Genomic DNA, 19538 nt, shown 5'->3' with positions numbered 1-19538 from the left:
TCGATGATCGATTTTGTAGTCGTGTCATCGGATTTGTGGCCGCATGTTTTGGACACTTGGGTGAAGAGAGGGGCGGAGCTGTCAACTGATCACCAGCTGGTGGTGGGTTGGCTCCGATGGTGGGGGAAGATGCCGGTCCGACCTGGCAGACTCAATCGCTCTGTGAGGGTCTGCTGGGAACGTCTGGCAGAATCCCCTGTCAGGAAGAGCTTCAACTCCCACCTCTGGCAGAGCTTTTCCCAAGTCCCGGGGAAGGCGGGGGACATTGAGTCCGAGTGGACCATGTTCCGCGCCTCCATTATTGAGAAAGCCGACCGGAGCTGTGGCCGTAAGGTCGTTGGTGCCTGTTGTGGCGGCAATCCCTGAACCCGCCGGTAAGGGATGCCGTCAAGCTGAAGAAGGACTTCTATCGGGCCGTTTTGGCCTGCAGCACTCCGGAGGCAGCTGACAGGTACCGGATGGCCAAGCGGAACTCGATTTCGGCGGTTGCTGAGGCAAAAACCCGGGCGTGGGAGGACTTTGGCAAGGCCATGGAGAATAACTTCCAGACAGCTCCGAAGAAATTCTGGTCCACCATCCGGCGTCTCAGGAGGGGGAAGCAGTGCACCGTCAACAATGTTTACAGTGGAGATGGCAAGCTGCTGACCTCGACTCGGGACATTGTGAGTCGATGGGGAGCATACTTCGAAGACCTTCTCAATTCAACCGACTCGCCTTCCATTGTGGAAGCAGGGCCTGGAGACTCTGAGGCGGACTCTCCAATCTCTTGGGTCAAAGTCACTGAGGTAGTTAAAAAACTTCTAGGTGGCAAAGCCCTGGGGGTGGATGAGATCCGCCCGGAGTTCTTAAAGGCTCTGGATGTTGTGGGGCTGTCATGGCTGACACGCCTCTACAACATTGCGTGGACATTGGGGACGGTGCCTCTGGATTGGCAGACTGGGGTGGTGGTTCCTCTCTTTAAGAAGGGGGACCGGAGGGTGTGTTCCAATTACAGGGGAAATCACACCTCAGCCTCCCTGGTAAGGTTCATTCAGGGGTGCTGGAGAGGAGGGTCCATCGGGAGGTCGAACCTCGAATTCAGGAGGAGCAGTGTGGCTTTCGTCCTGGCCGTGGAACAGTGGACCAGCTCTACACCCTCGGCACGATCCTCAAGGGGGCATGGGAGTTCGCCCAACCAGTCCACATGTGTTTCGTGGACTGGAGAAGGCATTCGACTGTGTCCCTCGGGAGTTGGAGGGTGCTTCGGGAGTACGGGGTGCCGAGCCAACTGATAAGGGCAGTTCGGTTCCTGTATCACCGATACCAGAGTTTGGTCCGCATCTCCGGCAGTAAGTCTGATTTGTTCTCAGTGAGGGTTGGACTCCGCCAAGGCTGCCCTTTGTCACCGATTCTGTTCATAATTTTTATGGACAGAATTTCCAGGCGCAGCCGAGGCATTGAGGGTGTCCGGTTTGGGGACCTCAGCATGGCGTCTCTGCTTTTTGCAAACGACGTGGTGCTGTTGGCTTCTTCAAGCCGCGATCTCCAGCTCTCACTGGAGCGGTTCACAGCCGAGTGTTAAGCGGTCGGGATGAGGGTCAGCACCTCCAAATCCGAGTCCATGGTCCTCGGTCGGAAAAGGGTGGAATGCCCTCTATGGAAAGGGGATGAGATCCTGCCCGAAGTGGAGGAGTTCAAGTATCTTGGGGTCTTGTTCACGAGTGAGGGCAGGATGGAGCGCGAGATTGACAGGCGGATCGGTGCAGCGTCGGCAGTAATGCGGACTCTGTACTGGTCCATCGTGGTAAAGAGATAGCTGAGCCAAAAGGTAAAGCTCTCAATTTACTGGTCGACCTATGCTCCTACCCTCACCTATGGTCACGAGCTATGGGTCGTGACCGAAAGAACGAGATCCAGGATACAAGCAGCCGAAATGAGTTTTCTCCGCAGGTTGTCCGGCCTCTCCCTTAGAGATAAGGTGAGAAGCTCGGTCAACCAGGAGAGACTCTCAGTAGAGCCGCTGCTCCTCCACATTGAGAGGAGCCAGATGAGGTGGCTCGGGCATCTCATCAGGATGCCTCCTGGACGCCTCCCTGGGGAGGTGTTCCGGACAAGTCCCACCGGTAGGAGACCCCGGGGACGACCCAGGACGCGCTGGAGAGACTATGTCTCTCCGCTGGCCTGGGAACACCTTGGGATCCCCCGGGATGAGCTGGATGAAGTGGCCGGGGAGAGGGAAGTCTGGGAGTCCCTCCTAAAGCTGCGGCCCCCGTGACCCAACCCCGGATAAGCGGAAGAAGATGGATGGATGGATTCATGAAAATACTTTTGACGGAAAAAACACGGAAATCCGCAGATCTGCCAAAAATTCTCATCCCTGTGTAATTTAAAACGGGCCAAATAATTAACTGCTGAAGAATTGAACCATGAGTAGACTGGTTAAATTGTGGATTTATTGTCAGTTAATTATTTAAGCTATATCCGTCCTGTTTCATATCTTAATAAATCGAGCAGGGTTGGATGATTTATAATTCATTTATTTAGTTAATTCAGTGGCAAAGGCTGTGTTTAGCTTTATACTAAATTATTAGGAAAATCAATTACATGAGAATCATATCGAATATAAAATCTGTTAGCGTGGAAATTTGAAGTCATTATTAGATATGCTTTATAGTTGGGCGTTAAATGTTCTTATATCCTATTGTAATTCTTAAATCATTTGACTCTTCAATATACTATGAAGACAAGTTGACCTATTAAATTATTCGAGTCTTCAATATAAGACAAGTTGACCTCTATGCATCGGTACTGTCATATATTCTCCGAGAGTTATCTTGGCCCAGCTGGCGCGTAAGCGCGCTAGTTTACAAAACAAGCCCTTGCGATCCTACCAAGGATAGCTAAATTCTTCTGCGCGGATAAAAGAGCGACAAATCGAAACAGAAAGTTGAGTCGCTAAAACAGGCGGGGTCATCCTGATTCCGGGTCTCGACAAAGTAGTTTACCCTGCACCGGTTTCAGGTTGGCTTTAAAGGGGGTGGCGCTCGCTAAAGACGAATCAATCTAAACAGTTGGTTGTGTAAACAGCGGTTAGTCTCGGACGAGTCTTCTTTCGCCCCGACCTGGAAACTCTCGTCTCCCCATGAGGGCTGCGTCCCGGCAACGGGGTTAAAGGAGAGTTTCTAACCCAGACCTGTGCAAATTATGGCCCGCGGGCCACATCCGGCCCTTTGTGCGTCCCTGTCCGGCCCGCATGAGGCCAATCGTAAATGACATTTGATTACTAATTAAAAAAAAAAAGTCATGCGTGCAATACAACTGTTTTACTTTTATTTTGAAAGGCGTCGCACTTCCATGTAGCGTATGTGTATGTGAGCTGTGCGTGAAGGTGAACACTGCGAAGTAATGCTGCCCGAGAAATGTGTGCTGACCCTCAGAAAAGAAAAGTTGACAAGGAGCGCCGTGTTTTCAACAAGACATGGACTGCCAAGTATTTCTTTACAGAAATGAAAGGTAAAGTCGTGTGCCTGATTTGTGGTACACAGGTCGCTGTGTTTAAAGAATATAATTTGAGTCGGCACTACACGACCAAGCGTGAGAAAAAATACATCTGTCTGATAAACAGGGCGCATCAGAGGCTGATGCATTGCTAGCAAAACTGCAAGCCCAACAAGGACTTTTTATCAAACTTCACACCCAGAGATGCAGCGGCCTTGTCATTTGAGGAAAAGTTAAAGTTAAGAATAAATTGTACTGATTAATGATTGTTTTTTTATTTGACCTATATACCACAATTTCACAATGGAAGAAAATTGAGCAGGTTTAAGTTATCGTAGGTGTGGCCCTCTGACACAACTCATGTTTTTCATGTGGCCCCTTGTAAAAATTAATTGCCCACCCCTGGTTAGAATCTAACCCTTAAAAACGGAGGGTCGGATCACTTAATTAAAACAAGTGCGGATTTGTGAGAGCGGCCCGTTTATAGTTTTTGTTATGGTATTTATCGTTTTCATATCTAGTTTATTTAATTCTGTTGAGATTTTCGATGCACAATTTGTTAGAATAGAAAGTACTTTTTCTGTGATCGGTTTGAGCTCGAAAATGTTGGGCGAACATATATTTGACTATTTAAAAGGTGATTCCAGTGCAGCTTGTGTTTTGTAGATTTTGTAAATTTGGAGATTTATGTAAGTTAAAGTCCCAATGATCGTCATCACACACACATCAAATATGTATTACTTGTGCCCTCTCTGCATCCATTACAACCTGGTGATCCTGGTCCCTTCTCAAGGTTTCTCATTTTTCGAGTTTTTCCTTGCCCTTTTGGGAGCTTAAGATCAGGGGATGCTTTGAGAATAATTGTCAATTTTTGTCTATGTGAAGCCCTTTGGGACTGTTTGTGATTTAGGGCTATACAAATAAACTTGACTTGACTTGACATCTGGGTGTGGTGAAATTTGTCTTCTGCATTTAACCCATCCCTGTGTGATTTTGATCCATCCCCTAGGGGAGAGGGGAGCAGTGAGCAGCAGCGGTGCCGCGCTTGGGAATCATTTGGTGATTTAACCCCCCAATTCCAACCCTTAATGCTGAGTGCCAAGCAGGGAGGCAATGGGTCCCATTTTTATAGTCTTTGGTAAGACCCGGCTGGGGTTTGAACCCACAACCTTCCAGTCTCAGGGAGGACACTCTACCACTAGGCCACTGAGCTGGGGCCTAGTGGTGGAGGACACTCTACCACTAGGCCACTGAGCTGGGGCCTAGTGGCCTAAGTGGGGCCCAAGAGTGTGTGTGTGTGTGGGGGGGGGGTCTCAACATCATCAAGTTTGCAATGAGTTTTCCGATTGTGTGAGTGGTCTTTGAGTGCACCCTGAGTCTACTGTTGAATGCGAGTGACAGGAAATGAAACCTAGTTTCTAAAAATGGAAATTTACAAACACAAAAATGTCAGCCGGGTTGCTGCTCAGTCAGGAGGCTCGACCTGGCCAGAGGTCGTCTTGTTGGAAAGATTGCCATCATCAGGAGGCGATGATATACCGTATTGGCCCAAATATAAGACGGCCCCGATTATAAGACGATCCCCTCTTTTTCAAGACTCAAGTTTGAAAATAGACTTTTTGACTCGTTTGAAAAAAGACTTTTTGAAACCCAAATTTAATTTTTATACAGAAAATTAATTACAATACATCTGAAACAAATGATTATAACAATATATTCGAGAGAAAAAGCATATTTTGCATTCAAATCCTGCAAAAACTATCACATCTTAATATCTGAGCATTTAAATATGGAAGCTAAAGTGCAATCACATTTGTAAATGAATGGCTTCTGGTTTTTGAAAAATAAATAAAGCAATCTACTTGATAAAACAACAAAATTGCAATAACTGCATTAACCATCAAAGTGAAGTCTAACTAACTGTAGTCTTGAAACAAATCTGAATAAGGAAAAACAGTAGTGACTAATCTAAACTCCCCAAATACAGACAGCACATACGTGTCCCACCAGAGAGGCACAGACACTGGACCACTTCTACACCGTAATAAAAAAAGCATACCACTCTGTGGCTCATGCAGCTTTAGGACTCTCGAACCACTGTCTAGTTCATCTGATCCTGGCCTACAGGCAGAAACTAAAAACTTCTAAGCCTGTGGTGAGGACTGTGAGGAAATGGACAGTGGAGTCAAGGCAGGACCTTCAAGCCTGCTTTGACTGCACCGATTGGGGAGTTTTTGAAGCTGCAATTTCAGACCCGCATGAACTCACTGACACTGTCACATCATACATCCGTTTTTGTGAGGATCTGTGTGTGCAGACTAAGACCTTCTGCACGTACAACAACGACAAACATTGGTTCACACCAAACCTCAGGAGGCTGCGCAAAGTCAAGGAGGAAGCCTACAGGAGTGGCGACCGGGACCTGTTCATGCAGCCCAGAAACACACTGAACCGAGAGGTCGGGAAAGCCAGGAGGTGTTACGGGGAGAGCCTGGAGAGACACTTCTTTGCCAATCCTGATCCTACAACAGTGTGGAAAGGTCTGCAGAGCATCACGGGCTTCAAGAAACGAGAAGTGTGGAGAGCCCAAGGCTTGCAAACCAGCTAAACAGGTTCTACTGCAGGTTTGATCGGTCCTCCCACACAACAGGACCTCCTGCAGCACAATCTACATACTAACCTCCCCCCACAACCGCTCTGTCCACACCTCCATCACCGTTGTCAACTACTCGCTCTCTTGCAGAGGCCACGCCCGCACTCCAGATCCATCCATCCATCCATCCATCCATCCATCCATCTTCTTCCGCTTATCCGGGGTCGGGTCGCGGGGGCAGCAGCTTTACTCCCAGACTTCCCTCTCCCCAGCCACTTCGTCCAGCTCATCCTGGGGGATCCCAAGGCGTTCCCAGGTCAGCTGAGAGACATAGCCTCTCCAGCGCGTCCTGGGTCGTCCCCGGGGTCTCCTACCGGTGGGACATGCCCGGAACACCTCCCCAGGGAGGCGTCCAGGAGGCATCCTGATAAGATGCCCGAGCCACCTCATCTGGCTCCTCTCAGCGTGGAGGAGTAGCGACTCTACTCCGAGTCTCTCCCGGATGACCGAGCTTCTCACCCTATCTCTAAGGGAGAGCCCGGACATCCTGCGGAGAAAACTCATTTCGGCTGCTTGTATCCGAGATCTCATTCTTTCGGTCACGACCCATAGCTCGTGACCATAGGTGAGGGTAGAAGCGTAAATCGACCGGTAATTTGAGAGCTTTGCCTTTTGGCTCAGCTCTCTCTTCACCACAACGGACCGGTACAGGGTCCGCATTACTGCCGACGCTGCACCGATCCGCCTGTCGATCTCACGCTCCATCCTCCCCTCACTCGTGAACAAGACTCCAAGATACTTGAACTCCTCCACTTGGGGCAGGATCTCATCCCCGATCCGGAGAGGGCATTCCACCCTTTTCCGATCGAGGACCATGGACTCGGATTTGGAGGTGCTGACCCTCATCCCGACCGCTTCACACTCGGCTGCGAACCGTTCCAGCGAGAGCTGGAGATCACGGCCTGAAGAAGCCAACAGCACCATGTCATCTGCAAAAAGCAGAGACGCGATGCTGAGGTCCCCAAACCGGACCCCCTCAACGCCTCGGCTGCGCCTAGAAATTCTGTCCATAAAAATTATGAACAGAATCGGTGACAAAGGGCAGCCTTGGCGGAGTCCAATGGGAACGAATCAGACTTACTGCCGAAAATGCGGACCAGACTCTGGCATCGGTGATACAGGGACCAAACCGCCCTTATCAGTTGGCTCGGCACCCCGTACTCCCGAAGCACCCTCCACAGAACCCCCCGAGGGACACGGTCGAACGCCTTCTCCAAGTCCACAAAACACATGTGGACTGGTTGGGCGAACTCCCATGCACCCTCGAGGATCCTGCCGAGGGTGTAGAGCTGGTCCACTGTTCCACAGCCAGGACGAAAGCCACACTGCTCCTCCTGAATCCGAGGTTCGACCTTCCGACGGACCCTCCTCTCCAGCACCCCTGAATAGACCTTACCATGGAGGCTGAGGAGTATGATTCCCCTGTAATTGGAACACACCCTCCGGTCCCCCTTCTTAAAGAGGGGAACCACCACCCCAGTCTGCCAATCCAGAGGCACTGTCCCCGATGTCCACGCAACGCTGTAGAGGCGTGTCAGCCATGACAGCCCCACAACATCCAGAGCCTTTAAGAACTCCGGGCGGATCTCATCCACCCCCGGGGCCTTGCCACCGAGGAGTTTTTTAACTACCTCAGTGACTTCGACCCCAGAGATTGGAGAATCCGCCTCAGAGTCTCCAGGCCCTGCTTCCTCAATGGAAAGCGTGTAGGTGGAATTGAGGAGGTCTTCAAAGTATTCTCCCCACCAGTATTCTCCCCACCGACTCACGACGTCCCGAGTCGAGGTCAGCAGCACGCCATCCCCACTGTAAACACAGTGTTGACGTTGCACTGCTTTCCCCTCCTGAGACGCCGGATGGTGGACCAGAATTTCCTCGAAGCTGTCCGAAAGTCATTCTCCATGGCCTCCCCAAACTCCTCCCACGCCCGGGTTTTTGCCTCAGCAACCGCCGAAGCCGCGTTCCGCTTGGCCATCCGGTACCTGTCAGCTGCCTCCGGAGTCCCGCAGGCCAAAACGGCCCGATAGGACTCCTTCTTCAGCTTGACGGCATCCCTCACCGCCGGTGTCCACCGACGGGTTCGGGGATTGCCGCCAAGACAGGCACCAACGACCTTACGGCCACATCTCCGGTCGGCCGCCTCGACAATGGAGGCGCGGAACATGGTCCACTCAGACTCAATGTCCCCCGCTTCCCCCGGGACGTGGGAAAAGCTCTGCCGTAGGTGGGAGTTGAAGCTCTTCCTGACAGGAGATTCTGCCAGACGTTCCCAGCAGACCCTCACAGAGCGTTTGGGTCTGCCAGGTCGGACCGGCATCTTCCCCCACCATCAGAGCCAACCCACCACCAGGTGGTGATCAGTTGACAGCTCCACCCCTCTCTTCACCCGAGTGTCCAAAACATGCGGCCGCAAATCTGACGACACGACTACAAAGTCGATCATCGAACTGCGGCCTAGGGTGTCCTGGTGCCAAGTGCACACATGGTCACCCTTATGCTTGAACATGGTGTTCATTATTGAAAATCCGTGTCGAGCACAGAAGTCCAACAATAGAACACCGCTAGGGTTCAGATCGGGGGGGGGGCGTTCCTCCCAATCACGCCCCTCCAGGTCTCGCTGTCATTGCCCACGTGAGCATTGAAGTCACCCAGTAGAACGATGGAGTCCCCAGAAGGAGCACTCTCCAGCACTTCCTCCAGGGACCCCAAGAAGGGTGGGTACTCTGAGCTGCCGTTTGGTGCATAGACACAAACAACAGTCAGGACCCGTCCCCCCACCTGAAGGCGGAGGGAGGCTACCCTCTCGTTCACCGGGGTGAACCCCAATGTGCAGGCGCCCAGCCGGGGGGCAATAAGTATACCCACACCTGCTCGACGCCTCTCACCGTGGACAACTCCAGAGTGGAAGAGAGTCCAGCCCCTCTCGAGAGGGCTTGTACCGGAAACCAAACTGTGCGTGGAGGCTAGTCCGACTATATCTAGTCGGAATTTTTCTGCCTCGCACACCAGCTCGGGCTCCTTTCCAGCCAGAGAGGTGACATTCCATGTCCCAAGAGCCAGCTTCTGCAGCCGGGGATCAGACCGCCAAGGTCCCTGCCTTTGGCTGCCGCCCAGCTCACATTGCACCCGACCCCTTCGGCCCCTCCCACAGGTGGTGAGCCCATGGGAAGGGGGACCCACGTTTCCATTTCGGGCTATGCCCGGCCGGGCCCCATGGGCGAAGGCCCGGCCACCAGACGCTCGCCTTCGAGCCCCGCCTCCAGGCCTGGCTCCAGAGGGAGGCCCCGGTGACCCGCGTCCGGGCCAGGGAAAACAAAGTCCATTTGTGTTTTTCGTCATAAGGGGCTTGGGTGAGCCGTGCTTTGTCTGACCCCTCACCTAGGACCCGTTTGCCATGGGTGACCCTACCAGGGGCATGAAGCCCCCGACAACATGGCTCCTAGGATCATAGGGGCACGCATCCCCTCCACCACGATAAGGTGACGACTCACGGAGGTGCACTCCAGATCCGCGAGGCGGAAGTGCGCCAGATGTTCCGGAGACAAAAGATCAGGAAGGCACCGGGCCCAGACGGCGTCTCACCTTCCTGCTTGAAAGTCGGTGCTGAGCAGCTGGCATCCACCATTGCACGAATTGTCAACCGTTCCCTGGAGCTGTGTGAGGTGCCCTCGTGCTTCAAGAGCTCCACCATCGTTGCAGTGGCCAAGAAGCCCGCCATCAGAGGTTTGAATGATTATAGACCTGTCACTCTGACATCTGTGGTCATGAAATCTTTCGAGAGGTTAGTGCTGAACCACCTGAAGGATGTCACGGGCCCCCTGCTTGACCCCCTCCAGTTTGCCTACCGGGCAAACAGGTCGGTGGATGATGCGGTCAACATGGGACTGCACTACATCTGGCACCACCTGGACACCCCAGGAACGTACGCCAGGATGCTGTTTGTGGACTTTAGTTCGGTGTTCAACACCATCGCTCCTGACATCCTCCAACAGAAGCTCATCTAGCTCGCGGTGCCTGCCTCCACATGTCAGTGGATCACCAACTTCCTGACCAACAGGAGACAGCGTGTGAGCCTGGGGAGCATCACATCAGACACCTGGACCACCAATAATGGCGCCTTCCAGGGGTGCATCCTCTCCCCACTGCTCTTCTCTCTCTACACCAACGATTTCTCCTCATGTGACTCTCTTGTGAAGCTCCTGAAGTATGCAGACGACACCACTCTCATCGGACTGATCCGGGACGGTGATGAGACTGCGTACAGACAGGAGGTGGAGCGGCTGGTCCACTGGTGCAGCCAAAGGCACCTGGAGCTGAACCCGCTCAAGACCGTGGAGATGACAGTGGACTTCAGGCGAGACCCTTCACCACTTTCACCCCTCACTATCTGCAGGAATACTATTCTCTCATCAGACACCTTCAAGTTCCTGGGAACCACAATCTCTCGGGACCTGAAATGGATCGGCCACATAGACTCTGTCCGGAAGAAGGCCCAGCAGAGGCTGTACTTCCTGAGACAGCTCAAGAAGTTCAACCTGCCGCGGGAGCTGCTGAAGACCTTCTACACTGCCATCATCCAGTCTGTCCTCTGCACCTCCATCACTGTCTGGTTTGGATCGGCTTCCAAACAAGACAAGCACAGACTGCAACGGACAATAAGGACTGCAGAAAAGATAATTGAGATCAACCTCCCATCTATCCAAGACTTGTACCTGTCCAGGACCAGGAAACGTGCAAGTAACATCTCTACAGACCCCTCTCACCCAGATTGCAGTCTGTTTGAACTACTCCCCTCCGGACGGCGTTATAGAGCTCTGTACACTAAAACCAACAGACACAGAGACAGCTTCTTCCCCCAGGCTGTTGCTCTGATGAACTCACACCACTCTTAGAGTCTCAGAGTCATTACTATGCAATAACATCTTTTTTGAATTGTCTACACTATTTGTACTATGTGTCCTCTCTGCATCCATTGCAGCCTGGTCATCCTAGAAGAGGGACCCTCCCATCTGTGGTCTCTTCTCAAGGTTTCTCACTTCCCCTAGCTGGAGTTTTGCGTTTTTCCTTGCCCTCTTGGGAGTTTAAGATCAGGGGATGTTTGAGAATATCTTCCATTTTTCACATGTCCTGAGTGTTGTTGTTAGTCACCTAAATGTTGAACAGAGGCTGTGATTTACCGAAGTCAAATTCCTTGTTTGGCACGCTCAAACATGGCGAATAAAAAACTCTTGAATCTTGAATCTTCATAGGACACCCATGATGCGCACTTTATTTTTATTTTTCTGCCACAGGACCGCAACAGTCTCGTGACATCATACGTGAAGACGTTCAAGCGTTAATTCATAAAACAGTGGAGGCAGGTAAAACACTGCTCTGCAAGTCGTCCCAGCTCAAGTCTGACATTTGGATCAATTTCGCATTTAAAAAAACAAAGGACAACGAGCTGTATAGATTCAAGGTGGTGTGCAAGATATGTGGAGCTCAGTTATTGTAGAAATAGTACAAACCTCCGAAGCCACTTGACAAGTTACCGCACTAGTACGTTGGCTTCTGACAACAAGCCGCCCGGGGCAAAACAAAAGAAACTGCGGGACGTAGTAACGTTACCATCAGTCTCCACGGGCCAGTCAAAGTGTGAACTGTCAAATTACGAAATTAACAGGATTTGCCTTGAGAGGTAAATTTTACTTTTAGTTTTATTGATATTATTTTGCACTGACACAATGCCTTTATGCAATCTGTTAATGTACACTGACTTGCACTTTTCCGAATGACAAATCTATTTTTACAGTTAATGTGATCTGTCAAGTTTAATTCAAGTTTGCACCTGAAACCTGACGAGAAAAATTAAAGTCATGTGTATAGGTGAGCTATTTTCATTATTTAAGAGCAGATTGAATCGATTCGACCATAATCGAATTGAATCAAATCACAATCGATTTAGAACCTACAGAATCGAAAATGAATCGATTTAGGAAATTGGCCGCAATACCCAGTCCTAGTAAGTGTACCTCACTTCAGTTCCAAAATATCGATAACTTTTTTCTGAGTTTTTTTTACAGGGGTGAATTCTACCATTGACATCATTTTTTCATAGTTCTATCACAGAAGTGCCAATGTTGGTCTCGCTTTACCATCCCTTTAAACAAAATTACCATATAATTACGCGTGTTCACTATCATATTCAACATTTCGCATCATTCTGGTGAAAAAAATCACCAGTCTACTCACAGGCAGAAGTACAATGGATGAACTTGGAGAAAGTCCCAGCTCCAATAGAGTCTTATTAAGGTCTTCACTGGTGAATTCCCTTCTCGGAAACATGGTGGCCATGGAAAAGTTGCTATTGCGGTTTCCAACTTCCTAAGAAACAATGCAGACAAAAATCTTTAGCTACATATTTACTAAAGACACTAGTGGCATATTAAAATTACACAACAAAGGATATTAAGTTTGTGCATATCAAACCACAGGGAAGGCTGCAAATGTAATTTCATGTCAAAATATTTCCTCATGCAGGATGTTTCTCAGAGAATATCAAAGAAGCAATACGCTTATGATAGTAAAGAGTGGCACAAGAAAATATTTGAGAGCACAGTAAAGGCAACTGAAACATCATATAGCATAGACAAACTAATAAAATCATATAATTGAAAAACAAAAAAATAGAGCTGCGACCAGCAACAAAGGGCAGCCAGGTCCACTTTGGGGACTGGCATGTTGGGGTACTGGCACAATGGAATTTGATTTTGTTTTAAATGTCACAATAAACCTCTAAAGATGTTTTTTGCAGGCCTGATATGTGTTTTATGACTTGTCTTGAAACTTAAATCTCTGGTAAAGTCAAGGATTTTTTTTCCCCTCCAAAATCGGCTTTTTCGTTCCCCAGTTGGGTGTTTTGTCAACTGAAACTTTTTTGTGAGTTACTTTGACGCATATAAAATAAATGACTTTTTGTTTAGTTTTGGTTAATAATACACACATATAAGGTAAATGATAATCCCTCATACAAAATTTATCTGCATGAACAGAGCTTGAAAGCAAAATGGCTTGTCGTCCATTCAGTCCTAGCAAAGAAACGCCACATATTTCAACATTTTCTGAAGAGGAAACATTATGAAAGTTTTTGTGTATTTTTAGACAATCAGAAAAATTTTTGCTTTCATGTCAAATAGTGTGTTTCAACGGCAGCAGAATTTGACAAAATGAAAAACTTTGTCTATGTTTAATCTATCCAACCTCCCATCTATCCAAGACTTGTGCCTGTCCAGGACCAGGAAACGTGCAAGTAACATCTCTACAGACCCTTCTCACCCAGGTTGCAGTCTGTTTGAACTACTTTCCTCGCGACAGCGTTATAGAGCGCTGTACGCCAAAACCAGCAGACAGACACAGCTTCTTCCCCCAGGCTGTCGCTCTGATGAACTCACACCACTCATACAGTCTCAGAGACATCACTGGGCAATAACATCCTGCCACTTAAATGTTGTTAGTAACTTGAATGTTGTTAGTCACTTAAATGTTATACAGAGGCTAAGATCAACCGGAGTTAAATTCTTTGTTTGGCATGCATAAACTTGGCCAATAAAGCTGATTCTAAATTTCTTTAGATGAACCAGTCAAAGTTTCATGTGCATAAAATATAAGGCTCTTTGGAGAGTTCTCTAATAATTTTCAAATTGAAAATTTTTAATTTTTGGTAAGTGGGAAGTTTTGGAGTAGGTAGGCAAAAGATGAACAGTTGAAAGTTGAAACGGGTTGAATCGGTTGGAAAATGTAGAAATTAGAAAGGAATTTTTGGAATGAGAAATACGCAAACGCTCATCACATGAATATTTGGAATACGTCAAAAGTGGAATGAAGTGAATCGGATGAATTATGTGGAGCACGTCAAAAAAGTGCGAGGAATGAAATATAATAACTAGAATTTCTCCAGAAATTGCGTGTGAAGGCAAAGAAGCTGAAAATATACTTGGGGTATGCTACAGTATGAAGTTGGAACAGGTTGAATCGGTCAAATGTTGGAACTAGAAGCAAAAAAACAACATTTTGTAAAATTTGGCGTGAATTTTAAAGTTGAAAATGTTTAATTTTTGGTAAGTGGGAAGTTGTGGAATAGGTAGGCATTAGATGTACTGTTAAAAGTTGGAACAGGTTGAATCGGTTGAAAAATGGTGAAAGTAGAAGGGAAAAACAAAATTTGCGGCACTTTCAGCTCGTTTGGGGGCACTTCTGGTTCAATTGAGGTCACCTCCGTTTTTTTCCGGACACTTCTAGATTTGAGGTCACTTCAGGTTCAAATTTGGTCACTTCGGGTTTATTCGGGCTACTTCCGGTTTGTTTGGGGGCACTTCTGTTTCATGTGAGGTCACTTCCAGTGTATTTGGGACACTTCCGTTTTTTGTAGCCACTTCCGTTTTTGTCGAGGTCACTTCCGGTTTCTTTGGTGCACTTCCGGTTCAATTTAGGTCACTTCCTATTTGTATGGGGCACTTCTGGTTTGATTTGGGGCACTTCCGGTTTACTTCCTGTTAAAATTAGGGCACTTTTGGTTCTCTTCCTCTTCATGTTGGGGCTCTTCCTGTTCATCATAGCTTGTCGCGCCAAATCACCAACCATTCTAGGGTGTTCTGGTTCACATTCAGCAAGTCAGCATTGTTCAGGCTGCATGATAAGGGGCACGCTCAGAAGATATGCACGATGGTCTGGGTGCCCTCTCCACACTCACATGACTGATCCGTCCCCAGACCCCATCTGACCATATTATCGCCTGTCCTACATACTCCTGATCTTGCCCTATTAAGAGCACACCAGCTGCGTCTAGGGAGATGTGCCCCATCAGCAATTTCTTCGGTGGGGTCTTGAACAGCACCATTGGGGGTATTCCTTTGTTCATATTCCTTCTATTGGTCCAGTCTATACTTTTGTCCTGATATATGGGGTAGAAGTTCCTCCTCAGTAACAAAACTCTTTCTAGATTTCAGTCTAGGGTCAAGTTAGGAACGTTCTCGTCATGACCCTGTTAATCCGTAAGGAGACCAATCCTAACATTACATGCCAATACAGTCCAACCAATTGCGATCTTGTGGGTGGTAAAAGGATAAACCCTTGGCCCTCTGATAACATGAATATAATTAGTTTAAATATTGAAGACTTTAGCAATAACAAAGCAAAGATCCTTTCAGATCTTCAGCAAGATGTCTTGTGTCTGCAAGAGACACATAGGATGAACAAACAGGCCTCTGTACTAGGAATGCACTTGGCTATTAACATCGCTAACCAAACATGGAAGTGCCATATTTGTTGGGGACAAATCATCAGTTTTGAGCACAGCAAGAATTGAAGCTGGCCCCATTGAAATAATCAAGTTAAAGACAAAACACCTGACCATCATCTCTGTTTATAAACCCCCAAATGAATCATTTGAGTGGCTTCCCACCTGAGACCTCCAAGGGAAAATATGAGCAAAAAACTAAAACTATGAGAATAAACCACCTCAAAGAATAGCAGCAGTAAATCCAAAACAAATTGCTCACCAATTAATTGTAAATGGTCATCCAAATAATGAAAAACGTCCTGTTCATTTTAGGTCACTTCCCGTTTGTGATGGGGCACTTCCGGTTCACTTCGTGTTCATTTTGGGGCACTTCTGGGTCACTCCAAGATTGCCGCCACATTTCACCTTCACACTAATAAAGTTAAAGGTGTAGAATCACATACAATAACTTCGCCTTCACACTTTAAGAATGCTACTTCAGTCAGTCAGCAAGCACTGTTAGCATCATATAAAGCAGCGTACCAAATTGCTCAGTGCAACAAAACAACAACACACCATTGCAGAAGAGCTGATACTACCTGCAGCCGTGGATATGGCCTCCGTCATGTTGCCTCATTTTGATTAAACAAACAGCACAAATTGTTTTATTCATTTTTGTTTTATAGGTTAAAATGTTTTATATATTGTGCTCCTGAGTTAATGTTGCTGATTACTTTGAATTGAATATTATTTATTGCTGTTATTTAATATAATATGTATGTTTATTATTATTTTATTGTATTTTTTCAGCATAAAATGGCAGTTGGTCAAGAATGTTTATAGTTTGAATAATTATTTTTTTAATTTCAGGAAAAGTGATGCACTTTGAATCTATTCTGTTACAGACTAAGAAACAATGTAATTAATAAAGTTATTCTTTATTGTAGGTTGATCTTTTTTTATTTATTTTTTGTTTTCTTTAATGTTAATAACATGGGGCGGCGCGAAATGTTGTCTTCTCCCGAGGGGGGGCATCACAGAAAATGATTGAGAAGCACTGGTGTAGGACATTCGCCTTTGCATTCACACTAATCAAGTGAATGGTGTAAAAAACCATAAGCCTTCACACTACTAGTACCGTATTTTCCGGACTATAAGTCGCTCCGGAGTATAAGTCGCACCAGCCATAAAATGCCCCAAAAAGTGAAAAAAAACATATATAAGTCGCTCCGGAGTATAAGTCGCATTTTGGGGGCAATTTATTCGACAAAATCCCACACCAAAAACAGTCATGAACGAGCAACAACAGGCTAAACGATAGCAACAACAGGCTAAACGATAGGTATGCTAACGTGACAAACACAAACAAAGAGCTGAGAACGGGCCTGACGTAACATATAGAGTGATTAAGGACAACTATTACATGAATAACATGTTTATAAAACCATCAGTGTCACTCCAATTCATTAAATAGCAACAACAGGCTAAACGATAGGTATGCTAACGTGACAAACTCAAACAAAGAGCTGAGAACGGGCCTGACGTAACATATAGAGTGATTAAGGACAACTATTACATGAATAACATGTTTATAAAACCATCGGTGTCACTCCAATTCATTAAATCCATCGATCGTTCTTTGTCAACAATGGGTGCGCACGGCTGAGGGCGCTTGCGCTTCAAAATATTCCACAGGCTCATATAACGATAGATAAACTATATTTTAAATAACTATAATACAAGCCAATAATATTATCAAACCATCCGTGCACTTTAATTCCATTAAATCCATCGATCAAATTCCTCGTCCTTTGTCAACATCGCCGCGCGTGCGCCCTGACGTCAGCCTCGTCTTTATTCCACAGATCTACTATACAACTATATTGTAGCGTTAACAAAGTACAAGGATAGACGTAGGTTTGGTAAACGGCTCTTTATTAAACAAAACAAACTTCCAAGCGTGTGGCGGCGTGGACTTCCAGACAGACCGGGCGTGCGTAATGGCCATGTCCGAGCCCCGCGCACCGTTCGCGGACAGCCACTCGGCCGACTCGGTAGAGACCGGGCGTGCGTAAAAGCCATAATAGTTTTTCAAACCTTCTATGTCACTCCAAATCCTTAATTTCTTCAAACTCTTTGTCCTCCGTGTCACTTAGAAATGATCACCGCTAATGATGCCGGTAGTCCTTGTGTGGGCACGTTTGTATGTAAACAACCGGCGCGCCGCGCTACTGACGTCACTTGAAATAGTAATCCATTGGTACATCACGGTTCTCCAAACTTTCTTTCTGCTGCTCGATTACTGTTTTCAGCTGCATATTTTACAACTTGAAGTTTGTAACCTGCAAAATATGAGTTTCTTTTTGGTGCCATTTTTCTTAAGCCCACCCAGTTGATGAGTAACGGCCAACGGTAAAATTTAGAGCGCCCTCATCCAGTTTCGTCTGAAAATATAATTTTTTTGGGTTGTTTTATCAAAGTCAAAGTCTGCTTTATCGTCGATATATTTTTTTATATACTAAGACACACAAAGAGATTGAAATTACATTTCCACTATCCCTCGGTGAGATAGTACACATATGCATACAAGCAACACAAAAAAAAACAAGAAGGCACTAACAATGAATAAATAAAAGTATTGAATAAATGATAAATAAACAAATAATAAATAATAATAAATATAAGAGGAGCAAAAATGGAGCAAGTGTACATACAGCAGACAGTGGACTTGGATATGGTGCTTTAAAGTGTTAATTGCTTTATTTGATGTTTTCTCTATTTTTTATGTTTTGAATATGTTCAAGATAAAGAAATAAAAGCATGTGAAGTGATCAACTATACTAAAAATAACATGGGAAGTGGTCAACTATACTTGTAAGTGATGTCTTAATGATCAAGTAAAAATTTGTGAAAAAAAAAACATATAAGTTGCTCCTGAGTATAAGTCGCCCCCCCACCCAAACTATGAAAAAAAACCGCGACTTATAGTCCGGAAATTACGGTACTACTACTAATAATGTACAATGGTGGCGGAGGTACGTACTCAACGTGTTACGTACAGTCCTCTGATTGGTTTACCGTCCTTTGATTGGTTCTTCGGGTCTACATGTTACTCAAAGCCTCTCAAAACAACTTCACAGATTTGCACAACTGATAGTATTTATTTATCAATGGCGGCGGAGATACGTACTCTACGTGCTAGTACAGTCCTCTGATTGTTTCTTTGCCCCGATTTATGTAAAACGTAATGTACTCTGATTGGTTTATCGGGTCTTCATATAACACGGAAGCCACGCAAAACAACTGTACAGATTTTGGAATTTGTTCCACACAAAAGGCACACCTTATTAAAAGGCGCACCTTAGTTTTTTGGGAGAAAATTAAAGGCTTCTAGGTGCGCCTTATGGTGCGGAAAATACGGTATAATACTAAACACTAAAATATAATACTAAAAATACAAAGTTAATGGTGTAGAAAATGGGTGTTGAACTCCAGTCCTCGGGGCCGCATTCCTACATGTTTTCCAAGTTTCCCTCGTTAAACACATCTGGTTCAAATGATCAGTTCATCCTCACGTTCTGCAGGAGCCTGATAATTGAATCAGGGGTGTTTAACGAGGGAAACTTGGAAAACATGTAGGAATGCGGCCCCCAAGGACTGGAGTTTGACACCTGTGGTTTAGAATAACAGACTTCGCCTTCACACAAAATATATTACAGCAGAGCATTTTTAATCAATTTAGGTCCCAAAGGATCAACTAAAAAAAGCAAGATACCAAAAAGATGGAGCTAACCAAGTTATTGTGTCGTCAAAACTATGACTGAGGACCAGAACCTATGCAATAACAGGTTTACTCATTTTACTGACCTGTATCACAAACTGATTAACTTCCTGAAGTTTGTTCTGTGAGGAAAACTGGTTGGTGAAGGATGACCCATCTGGGAGGCGAAACTGAAGCCTTGTGGTGGTACTAATGATGCACAAACGTAAAATTAATTATTGAAGAAAAGTACATACATTTCAGATCTACGCTGTTTGCATTCACACCTGAAGCGAATCGCACCAGAGTTCGTTTGGAAGCGAACCGAGACCACTTGAAAAAGTAGGTCTCGGTCCGTTTCTTTAATCCGCACCAGGATTCGTTTGCATGTA

General features: G+C 46.5%; 1 protein-coding gene across 3 annotated transcripts in view; it reads right to left on the bottom strand.

Annotated features, from left to right (window-relative positions):
• ubxn4 (UBX domain protein 4) overlaps positions 1-19538 on the bottom strand; it is a 91533-nt gene that overhangs the window by 27730 nt on the left and 44265 nt on the right. For all 3 annotated transcript variants that reach the window (XM_049727700.1, XM_049727698.1, XM_049727699.1), the window contains exons 9-10: positions 19254-19356; positions 12362-12493 (exon numbers count right to left, since the gene is read on the bottom strand). In XM_049727700.1, the coding sequence (XP_049583657.1) occupies positions 12362-12493; positions 19254-19356 (235 nt within the window). The remainder of the gene's footprint in view (positions 1-12361; positions 12494-19253; positions 19357-19538) is intronic.

This window comes from Syngnathus scovelli, chromosome 8 (assembly GCF_024217435.2).
Source record: "Syngnathus scovelli strain Florida chromosome 8, RoL_Ssco_1.2, whole genome shotgun sequence".
NCBI classification, from domain to species: Eukaryota; Metazoa; Chordata; class Actinopteri; order Syngnathiformes; family Syngnathidae; genus Syngnathus; species Syngnathus scovelli.
This window is presented reverse-complemented; position numbering and strand designations above follow the sequence as displayed.